The following is a 12,182-nucleotide window of genomic DNA, read 5'->3' on the forward strand; positions in this document are numbered from 1 at the left end:
CAGGGTTAGGTAGTGAAGTTAGGATGGTGGAGATCAACAGGGAGGAAGATAAAGAGTGAAGATTGGGGCGTGTTGTAAGGGTGAAAGTGTGGTTGGAGGTAGGAAGAGTTGGGAGACAGAGAGAGAAGGACACAAAGTGATGGTCAGAGAGGTGCAGTGGGGTGACAGTGAGGTCCAGAACAGAAGCTGGACGGCTGAAGACCAGGTCCAGAAGATTGCCTCCTTTGTGTGTCGGAGGGCTGTGATTAAAGAGGAGGTCGAAAGATGAAAGAAGAGGAAGAAGACAGGAGGACTGAAGTGAAGGGAGATTAAAGTCACCAAGAACAGTCAGAGGAGTACCATCTGAAGGGAAGAAACTCAGAAGAACATCCAGCTCTCCTATGAAGTCTCCCAGTGCGCCAGGTGGTCTGTAAATAACAATGACATTAAGAGTAATCGGAAAAGTAACAGTAATAGCATAAAATTCAAAAGATGAAATGTTAAGGTGAGAAACATTCACAGTAGTGAATTGCCATTTCTTGGTCAGGAGCAAACCTGTACCACCACCCCTGCCAGATCCTCTCGGTGTATGAGAGAAGGTGTAGGCAGAGGATAAGGCTTCTGGTGTTGCTGAGTTCTCGGTGGTGATCCACGTCTCAGTCAGTGCCAGGAAGTCAAGGCTGTGAGAAAGTGCATAAGCTGAGATGAAGTCAGCTTTTTGGACGGCTGATTGACAATTCCAGACCCCACCTACCACCACTGTTTGAGACTGTTGCAACAGTTGGGGGTAGATGAGGTTGCTGGCGTTGCTGTTTCTATAATGTGCCCTCTGATGTCTGCAGGGTCTGTGAGATATAAGCACAGGAATGTTTGAGTAGCACATGCTGAGAAAAGTAGATAGTTTAGACAATGTCAGAGACTGATAGTACTTACCCAAGTTAGTTTAGATTAGTAGTAAAAAAGATAGATAGGTTAAACAATTCAGACAGATATTAAAACCTAATGATAGAGAAGACCAGCTTTAATTTTATACTATACTGATCATACATGCATTTGTTCACAGGAATTTAGAACAAGCCTCATGCACCTGTATAAGACACTTTTTTCTCACGTATTTCTCCGAAGTTTTTTTCCGACTGTCCCTAGCTTTGCTACATAAGGATCACTGCTCTTTAACCAAAGTCTGTCCTCAGTCACCTTTTTCACACACAGAATCTTTGTGTGTTTAATTCACATTTTTTGTTAACCACAGTGGTCATCCTAAAAAAATATGTATTATTACAGCGTTATGGCCTTAGGTAAAACAGATTACCTCTATTTTTTTTTTTATTATTTAACAGTTAATCTTTACTAAATATGTCAAATTTAAAGTGTGGAAGGATTAAGAAAAATCTCTCACATAACCCCCGCTTAAAGATCTATCAGAGTCACAACAAATCACTGAAAACGTTTAGCATGAACACAATCTCATCCCAGAGGTTGGCGACAAACCACCCTAACATGGCCAGATACAGGAGCAAAATCCACACCTTGCCAGCTTTTTGCTTAACAGTGTCTTCACCTGGATAGGACATAGGATAAGTATTTTTACATGTTAATCCCTTATTTCTTCCAGTTAATTTATTACCTTAGTAAAATTCCCATTCTCTGCTTTGTTCATTGGAATGTAAGAACAGAACTTTCTCTCCAAATAGTGTGGTTTATGAACACTTGTTGGTTGTACGATAAGTAATTAATTTACCGAGTGTTTCTCACTATCCAAGCCCATGGCATAAAAAAGATTTTCTACCTTGACTATTTAGAGATGTTTTTGTATTTGGTAGATGTGTCAGCATAATCTTTCCTGATAATATGGCTGGTGAACAACATTGTGACCACTTAGCTGGTTTGTTTGCAATAATCTTCCTTTGCTAACACAAAACCACAATACAATAGATTCCATCTGATCTGATGTTTCATATGACAGACTAATTAACTGGTCACTGTTTTGCCAAATCCATAAACACTTTCTGCTCAAAGTTCAGCCTTTACTCTGCCTTTTCTGCACAAACAGACTAAACATTTCAGTTTTAGTGTACTACCATCCAAGACACATGTGTCTTTATACCAGTAATACCACAGACAATCAAAACCCCAACAATGAGTATCCTTATTTATAAACAATTAAAAAGTGTAATAAAAAAAGCTGATGTAACACAGTGACAAACATACCTCTGTATGAAATCTAATTTTAGAAAACATTTTAGCAACCTTTTTAGCAACCTAATGAAACCTTCATTAAAAAAAACCTTAAGCAGATTTTAATGTAAAGAAAATGCTTGCATAGTTTCTTTTCACCTACAAGCTCTCACTATTACACATTGTGTGTGTATGTGTGTGTGCGTGTGTGTGTGGTTTAGGCACTGGAATACCTATTTAAGTTTATAGTTCAGTCTCGAGCTCTTTATTCACGGGCTACTTGTGGATTGGAAGAAGAGCAGTTTCGATCCAGCATTCATGAGCTTTTCCACTCCATCCGCTTTCTGCTCAGCCTGGATGGACGTAATGCTGAGACACTTGTCTGCACACAGGTAACACATACAGTATATCACTGTACTGTTTGTTTAATTCGCTGTTAATTATTCATTCTAGCCACTGCTAGGTCTTACCTCTGTTGCTCTTTACTTCTCCTTTGTGTTTTTTTTCTTCTCCTTGTACTTTTTTTTCGCACGGAACTTTACCTTGACCGGTGGTAAAGTATAGAAGCGGACAATTCCAATTGATTCCAAACTTGCAAAAACCTGAACAGTAAACTGAACAACTGAGCTAACTCATGGATTGGAATCAGCTGTGTGAACTCTTTAAACTGCATGCTGCATCTACTGCGTGAAAGCGAACTTTTAAAAACTCTGATATCTTTGAAGGACTAAAAAACTCAGGCCTCTGGATGAAATAGACAGATCAAGAGAGAATTTTAGAGAATAATTCATGGTATATTACTTTAATATACATGTCATATTCTTTCACAATCTATAACATGCAGGTGTGTGTGTGTGTACTATTTGTTTGCCCGCTCTGTAGTTGACTAAGGAGGGGCATGTTAGAGGCCACAACTCTGGGAATGAAGCTGTTTCTCAGTTTATTGGTGCAAGATCAAAATGTCTTGAACCATTTCCCTCAAATTAGTAGTGACAGGGGTGTGTGATGTGTATGATAATGCTGCTAGCTTTCTTTCTAATTTTCTTTCTAGAAGCTTCACTGTGGTGCCGCCTTGACCACATGATGCAATTCTTTACGTTTGGTGGCATACTTTTGATTATGCTCCTGTAAAAAATCACCTACAGTTTCTGTGGAAGCTAGGTCTTTTTTAGTTTCCTGAGAAAAAAGCTTCTTTGTTAGGCTTTTTGTGGGGTGTTGCATCTGGTAGGTCAACTGGTGTTTGTTTAGATAAGGTGGAATGATTGTTTTGATATGAGAAAGTACAAGCTTCTCAAAGCATTTCATGACTATCAGCATTAGAGCCACTGGATGATAGTCATAGATGCACTTTGCAGCCAATTTCTTGGTGAGCACATGATTTTAATACTTAGCCAGGCACTCTATCCTGACCTGCTGTTTTGCTAGCATTGATTTTCCTCAAAGTGGCCCTCACCTGATGGTGATGCAGAACCAGTGCTGGCTCTCCGGCAAGTGAAGTGATGTTGGGTACCCTGCTCGAATTGAGTGTCAAAGCAGGCAAAGAACTGGGTTAGGACATGAGGCAGTGTGGTGTCATCACTGGGCAGCATCTTGTTGTAGTCAGTCAGTGCCTTAACATTATTCCACATGATGTTCCATGTTATAGCTGGTCCAGGACATTTTTGATTAGCAGTTATTAAAATAAAGAGGAATTTACGGTATTCATATGAGTTCATAGGAGTTTCAGCACCATTTAGGGAAGCAAATATGACATATTGCAAAGTCTAAAAAGATCTTTCAGGGATGTATTTTTAAAAGGAATAGCAATAATCAATCAAAAAGGCCACTTTAGACTTAAAAGTGAGTGTACACACTGCGTTGTTACAAATAATTTGTTAATATTTTCCTCTTTTCTTTTAGGCTGCATTGTTGACCAGTTTTCCAGATGTCTTTGATGAGCTTCTACAAATGTTTACAGTCCAGGAAGTGGCTGAGCTGGTAAGAGGGACACTGGCAAGCTTGCCCAGCACAGCAGACATTGGTCAGTCCATGGACGTGGTCAAACTCCAGTCTATCTTGCGCACTGTTGACAGCAGACTGTTCTACTTTCCAGGTCAGATATCTGTCTGTTGAAATTAAAAGCATGTAGTTGACTTATTAAGTTTAATGAATTATGTTGGAACTGTAATTATGATATGTTCTGAGCAGTGGTGTTTAGTGGGGTTGAGGTCAAGGCTTTGTGCAGAGTACCAAACTATGTCTTAATAGATCTTGCATCTATTAAGATGCCACAGTACTGCTGGCACAGGAAAATTTTAGAAAGGGCCATCCTCGAACTGCTGCCTGTTAGCAAGGGGTAGGGCTGAAACACCTGAATTGTTGAATGTGTTATAATAGTATTTTGATAATAGTGTTACCAAAATAATTATGTGAGTAATTATGTAGTGCAGTGTGTACCTTAAAGTATCTTAAAATTTATTGTGATAGACTACGGAAACTGTTCTATTTTATGATATACAGTATGATGCAAGGTACTGTTTATACTAAATTACCAGCAACATCATGGTTTAATGTGATAATGTGAGATCAATTGTGAAATCTACAGTACATTATGTTAAAGTACACCAGTACACCTTTATCCTTTGTAAAGATTAAGTTGTTTATAAAATAGTACATAAAAGCAGCCCAACCTTTAAAAATACAACCCCAAATCAGAAAAAGTTGGGACAACATGGAGAATGCAAATAATAAAAAAAAACAGAGTTTTTACATTTACTTTGACTTTATTTAATTGCAGACAGGATGGACCTGAGATATTTCATGTTTTGTCTGGTCAACTTCATTTCATTTATTAATAAACATCCATTTCTGCATTTCAGGCCTGCAACACATTCCAAAAAAGTTGGGACAGTAAAGCATTTACCACTTTGTAATGTTGCCATTCCTTTTCACCACACTTAAAATATGTTTTGGCATCAAGGATACCAAGCGATTTAGTGTTTCAGGTTTTATTTTGTCCCATTCTTCCTGCAAACACGTCTTAAGATGTGCAACAGTACGGGGTCGTTGTTGTCGCATTTTTTATTTTAAAATTCTCCACACATTAACTATTGGGTACAGGTCAGAACTGCAGGCAGGCCAGTACCTGTACCCTCTTCTTCTGCAGCCATGCTTTTGTAATGTGGGCAGCAAAAGATGACGTCATTAGGGCAGCATATATTGCTCTATGTACTTTTCTGCATGATGTAAATGACCTTTGCCAAGGGCACTGACATAGCCCCATACCATGACAGACCCTGGCTTTTGGACTTGTTGCTGATAACAGTCTGGAAATATGCAAATCCTTTCCAATCTTTATTTGAGGTACATTGTTTTTAAACATTTCAATCATTTTCTCACGCATTTGTTGACAAACTAGAGATCCTCTGGCCATCTTTGCTCATTAAAGACTCAGCCTTTTCTGGATGCTGCTTTTGTACCAAACCATGATTACAATCACCTGTTGACATCACCTGTTTGAAATAGATAGATTCAACTTTATTGTCATTGCTCAGTACAGGTACAAGGCAACGAAATGTAGTTAGCATCTACCAGAAGTGCAAATAGTAGCATTGTGCAGACAAAACATAAAATATTTCAAACTGTCTGCAATCAAATAAAAGTAAATGTAAGGAACACTGCATTTTTATTTTATTTGTAGTTTTCATACTGTCCCAACTTTAGTAAAGTTAGTAACTTTAGAAAAGTTAGTAAATGTTAAAGTTAGCTTGAACATTTAACTCAAATAAATTAGGCTGACCAATTTGCTTGTATTTTGTAAAATAATTTTTTTTTTAATTATATGCCTTGGTTTATAAAATATTCAGGTTACACCATTTAAAAACATTCCACAATAAGCAGGTGAATTGGTAACAGGTAAAGGTACTACCAAAGGTATCTATCAAAGACAAGCAAAGATAGGTCATGTCACACCCATGTCAACAGGGGTTTTTGTATCTGTTGGTCCTGGATTTTGTAAAGTTGCTTTGAGACAATGTATATTGTAAAAAGCGCTATATAAATAAAGTTGACTTGACTTGACTTGACTTGACTTTGTACAAAATAGTAGAAACAGAAAATAGTTAATAGAACAGTTTAATGCACAGTTGCAAATAATTAAGGTCTGTAACCATCTGTATACGTAAAGGTACAATTGATGCCTCTGCCCAGCTTTTTTGAGTGTTGCAGGAATTACATTTCTAAATGTTTCTATATTTAAAAATACAGTTAAACTGAATAGTGAAAACATTGCAAATCTTCAACGAGAATTAACAAATCACAGATTTCTTTTGCATTTTACAAAACTTATGGCCTTTCACTTTTGCATATGAATAAGGAATATTCATGTATTATTTTAAATGGCAAAGGCCAATTTTGTAGTGACATATTTAACATTTTCTAACAAAATAAGTAAAAACATGCACTGTAGCTACAGTAGTATAGTACAGTATATTAAAGTAGTGGTAGAGTTACCTAAAATACTTGACAACACATGCATGTCAATTCCTCTCATCCTGACTCAGAATCTCGAAGTATACTGCTCCCGGTAGTCCTCCATCACATTCACCTACACCTGAGACAGCAGCAAGAGTTAATACTGTGTGCCAGTATCCTAAGCAGCATCTTTTCTATCCTCAACACCAATGCCCAGGTACACTTACACACTGAGCAAATATAAGTGATTAATTCGTCATTAAGTCTAACTTGTCTAATGTGAAAGCTAATTCCACCTTTCTTACTTCTTCTTGTAGGAGTCTTTCTGTGTACAGGATGAAGTGGAAATGATGGTGGAGAGCTTATTAGATGTTCTTCTGCAGACTCTCCTTTCCATCATGAGTAAGAGCCAAGCAGTAGAAAACAGCAAGAATCAGCGCTGTCCTCAGTGCACAGCAGAAATAACAGTACATTTTTCTCAATACTCATTTTCTCTTTTCTTGATTTCTTTTTTGTAGTCTTGCAAAACCAGATGCAATTTTCTTAAATGTTAATCTTAGCAAAATTTGTTTTTAAACAGCACTAAAAGAAGCTTGACGATAGCAATGGAAGAGCAAGTCACAAAAATAAACAAGCCTTAAAAATAAAGGTAGAAATCTGGAGAATTTTCAGTACATAAAGGGCAAGGGCGCAAGTCTAAGCTGAACACATGTGATCTCAGATCTTTCAGAAGGCACTGCATCAAGAACCGTCAATCATCAATTGCTGATATAACCATATGGGAATGGGATTACTTTGACAAACCTTTATGAAGCACTACAATACATTACAGTTACATTCACAAATGACACTTAAACCTTTACTGTGCAAAAAAAAGAATGCGCAGTATTCCAGACTTTTTTGGGAAAAAAAGACATAAAGCACCACCCAAACTGTTATTAAGAACCCTTGAAAAGTCCAAAATTCAGTGCCTGTCATGGTATGGGGTTGTGTCAGTGCCTTTGGTAAAAGGTAATTTCTACTTCTGTGATGGTAGCATTAATGCAGAAAAGTACATTTACATTTTTAAGCAACATTCGCTGCTCCGTCCCAACTTCCGTCTCTTGTTCGAACCCACCTCTGTCACTTCTCTTATTTAATTGTGATTAAAATTAAATAACTATAGTTAGGCCTACCTACCTACTGTAACGTGGTAGAGAAAGGAGGACTCAAACGCAGAGATAAACAAAATAATAAACTTTATTTATTTAATGATAACTAAAAGATAAACAAAGAACAAAAGGAAAAACCCAAAAAAAACGATCGGAAACTCCGACGGGAGCTGCGGACGCAGCAAAACTAAAAATGACAAAAGGGAAAAACAACGAGAGCGGGACGCAAACCCCGGTCTTTGAGGTGAGAGCCGGGAACGTTACCACCGCGCCAATGTAGCGCGGGAGAGCAAAATGTGTAAGCGCAGAAAGCGCTACGGTGAGCAGATGCGGGAGAAAAGCTCAGCTGAAATCTAGCCCCAGCACAGCGGTCAGCTAGCGTAGATATCAATCAGCAATACTTTGCTTACGGTCGCAGTAGCTGAAGCACAACGATCTGAAACAAGAGAGAAAGATACAGGTGCAGGTGCAGTTAGGCAAACTCACAGGTGCGGATTCGAACCGGGGTTGCTGGCGGAACAACCGGGAGCTTAACTGAGTCGCCACCCATTATGGAATCCAATGACAATACTAACTTTGAGCACTATAGCGAAGCTCAATATCAGCGCTGAATCTCGGCGCTGAATAAAACCGCTAGTGCTGAATGAGTTAACAATAACTATCAATCGGCGCGCCCATCGCTTACAGACGCAGTAGCTGAAGCACACTGATCTGAAACAAGGAAACAGGTTCAGTTAGGCAAGCAGACGAATGCGGATTCGAACCGGGGTTGCTGGCGGAACAACCGGGCGCTTAACAGAGTCGCCACCCAGCGGTTATGGAATCCAATGACAATAGCGAGGCTCAGTTCCAGCGTCGTATCTCGGCGCTGAATGAAACCGCTAGTGCTAAATGCTGCACGAGAAAACAAAAGCAGTTCGAGGACTGCACGGCGTCGCACCACGCTATTCTAAAAGAGGTAAAAGCAAAGCTAACTATCTCGACCTTGCGGTCTACACACCCGAATGGCCTTGTGCCACCAGGGGTACCACCTAGGACTACGAAAGAGCGTGGACGAGCTGCCACAGAGAGAGAGAAAACAAACAAAAGGTGCGACACCCGCTGCTGTGCGGAGCTGGCTTAAATAAGCCAGCCCACAGCTGCGGGTGATCAGCCCTAATTAGTGGACCTACCACTTAAGGCCTTAGTTTTCTGAGCTCTGTAACGCCTGCTTCGCTGGGAACCCGGGGCACGTTCACCAGCTACAACAGGCAACCTAATACCTACAATTAATAATGTGACATTGGCTCAGTCACAGACGAGTCTAAATGAATGTTTTCATGCTTTGTTGTTGAGTCGAGTTGAGCAGGGGTCTACTTCGAGACCCGGTGATGGTGATGCATGAATTATGACAAACTGAGTCAGGATTTTTTCCTATGTGTTTTTATTTTTAGCAAGGCATGAAAAAAGCTATTATAATATTATTTTTTTAACATGCATTTTTTTTTTTTTTTTTTTTCGTTATTCACACATCCATTAATCACTACATTAGTGTAATTTGAATCTAAAGCAACATGTAGTCAACAGACTAATGAATAATGTGGGAAATATGAACCACTACATGCTATGAAAGTTTGCAAAGTACCCAGGACACACAGCCACACAACAATGCATACATATGTACAGTATACAACAGAAGTGAGTACACCCATGTGCAATATCACTTAAATGTCAAATATAATTCAAAATTGTGTCACTTTCAGTAATGCATTACTTCTAAAGTGAACAATAGTGTATTTACTCTTATGTAAGATTAAAAACAGTTTAGATTTACTATATTAAAAATACAGACCCCCACAGAAGAGACTTCATGTAACTAAAGTCAGTACGCCTTTCATTACTGAGATTCAAATCTTAAATTTTTTTAATGATGGCAGACTCGATTCTTCTCAGCATGGAAGATACCAGTGTTGCAGAAATATCTGGAGAGATTTTCTGCCATCCTTCAGGGACAATTTTTTCAGCTGCTCTTTGCTTGAGGGGTTATGTTGCTCCAGCTTTCTCTTTAAAATGCCCCAAAGGTGTTCCATTGGATTTAAGTCAGGCAACATACTTGGCCAGGTAATAGTTTTTACTTTTTTCTTCTTTAGAAACTCTTTTATGATTTTGGCAGTGTGCTTTGTATTATCATGCTCTTCTGCCAAGCATCTGGAGACTGCGAGTCATCTTGTCAGCCAGTATTTTGGTATATCCAGAGGCATTCATGGTGCCATCTATAAATGTCTTCTCCCCAAAACCTTTTGCACTCATGCAGCCCCATATCATCACACTCCCACCTTTGTGCTTCACTTTTGGTGGTCTATGGTAGTCCTGGCCAGGTTTATGACAAAGATGCTCCATTTAAGCTGAACACATTAATTTTGATCTTATCTTACCAAAGAACTCCCAATATTTATCTGCCTTTTTTCCATGTTCTTTAGCAAAGTTTAATCTTGCAGTTTTGTGCAAAGGAGTAAGCAAGGGGTTTTTCTTGGATGCCATCCATGGAGGTTGACGTTATGCAATGTCCTTTTTGCTTTCTGAGCTGTCACAGAAATTCCAACCCCCTCCCCCATTTTTCAAAGATAGACTGTGCAAGTAGCGTACTGTCTGTGGCGTCATTTTAGGAGGACGGCCACTGAGGCTCTGACTAGTGGTACTACGGGTCTTTCTATACCTCCTGTTTACTGCTGCAACTGTGTTTCGACTGATTTTCAGTTGGTCTCCGATCGTCCTATATCCTGTTTCATCTTTGTGAAGTCTCACAATCAGATTGTTACCAAGTAGTGGAGTCAAGTGCAGGTTTATTGGTTCACAAGAGTAGTCACAAACAAACAGGGTTAGTACCAAGTAGTCAGGCCAAAATCCAAAGCAAACAAAACCAAAACAGAAAACCAATCGATAAACCGTGAAACAGAAAGCAAGGGAAGCTGTAGCCTAGTGGTTAAGGTACTGGTTAAGGTACTGGATTAGTGATCTGAAGGTTGCCGGTTCAAGCCCCACCACTGCCAGGTTGCAACTGTTGGGCCCTTGAGCAAGGCCCTTAACCCTCAATTGCTTAGATTGTATACTGTCACAACTGTAAGTCGCTTTGAATAAAAGCGTCTGATAAATGCCAACAATGTAAATGTAACCAGAAAGACAAGAGAACCAAGAAAATGCTCAGAAATGCACTACATACCTAATACAAGACTTTGCAGTGAGTCAAACAAAAACCAGGGTTTTTAAAGAGTCCAAGATGGCCACTGATTGGGATCAGGTGAGCCATCAGCCAGCTAGTACTCAGGCGAGAGTGCCCTCTGCTGGCAAGGAGGGGAACCGGCAGCCTCAGATGTGACATGAGCTGACAGACAGACAGCTCCCAACGACCTAAACTCTCTGCGTCTGGGTCGTCCTCTGGGCCTGGGAGCAGGACGATCGGGATGGTCCCTATGGAAGTCAGCAATGAGAGAAGAATCTAAATGTCCTCCACGGGTACCCAGGACCTATCCTCCACACTGTATTCCTTTCCTGTCCTTCAGGTAGAACATATGTCTACCTCTGCGTCTAAAGTCCAACAACTCGCGTACACTATATTTGGGGGAGCCATCCACTTCCAAGAGTGGGGGTGTGGCTGCTGGCTTTTGGTCAACCCGGGAAGATGGGGAGGCAGGTTTAAACAAAGGCACATGAAATGTAGGAGAGATTCTGTAGGAAGGTGGTAGGTCTAGTTGATAAGAAACAGGTGTAATTTGTCTTAAGATCTTGAACGGGCCTATGAATTTGGGACTTTACTTTCTACTAGGTAATTTTAACTTTAAATCCATACCAGTTGTCCAGGTCTTAATTATGGATTTTGTCAGCAATGACAATTGGCTTCAATGGTATACCTACGTACAGCTATTTGTAGCATACATGGGCCTCCTCCCAGGTTTGACTTCTGCATCCAATCATCAACAGAGGGCACCGATGATGGCTCACCCAACCAAGGAAACAAGGGAGGTTGGAAACCTAGAATGCACTAAAAAAGGAGTTAGACCCGTGGCCGAGCTGCCAAGTGCATATTCGTCCCACAGTAGAAAATGCGCCCATTCACCTTGAGAGCGGCTACAATAAGACCTTAGAAACCTCCTTATTTCTTGGTTGAGCCTCTCCACCTGCCCATTGGATTGAGGGTGGTACCCTGACATAAGACTGACATTGATGTTAAGCATAGAGAGAAATACCTTCCAAACATGGGATGTAAACTGGGGACCCTGATCAGAAACTATGTCTTTGGGCAGACCATAATGCTGAAAGACATGATGAAGAAATGCTTCTGTGGTTTCCATCAATGTTGGTAATTTCATCATTGAGATCAGTTTACAACCCGTGATAAATCTGTCAATAATTGCTAGAATAACAGTATTGATTGCGACCTAGGCA

At 39.9% G+C, this 12,182-nt stretch overlaps 1 protein-coding gene across 1 annotated transcript in view; it reads left to right on the forward strand.

Annotated features, from left to right (window-relative positions):
* LOC134318329 (dedicator of cytokinesis protein 3-like) overlaps positions 1–12,182 on the forward strand; it is a 179,241-nt gene that overhangs the window by 109,555 nt on the left and 57,504 nt on the right. The window contains exons 23-26 of the mRNA XM_062999191.1: positions 2,379–2,549; positions 4,057–4,249; positions 6,699–6,826; positions 6,927–7,076. Of these exons, the coding sequence (XP_062855261.1) occupies positions 2,379–2,549; positions 4,057–4,249; positions 6,699–6,826; positions 6,927–7,076 (642 nt within the window). The remainder of the gene's footprint in view (positions 1–2,378; positions 2,550–4,056; positions 4,250–6,698; positions 6,827–6,926; positions 7,077–12,182) is intronic.

Source organism: Trichomycterus rosablanca, chromosome 7, assembly GCF_030014385.1.
Source record: "Trichomycterus rosablanca isolate fTriRos1 chromosome 7, fTriRos1.hap1, whole genome shotgun sequence".
In the NCBI taxonomy this organism is placed as follows: domain Eukaryota; kingdom Metazoa; phylum Chordata; class Actinopteri; order Siluriformes; family Trichomycteridae; genus Trichomycterus; species Trichomycterus rosablanca.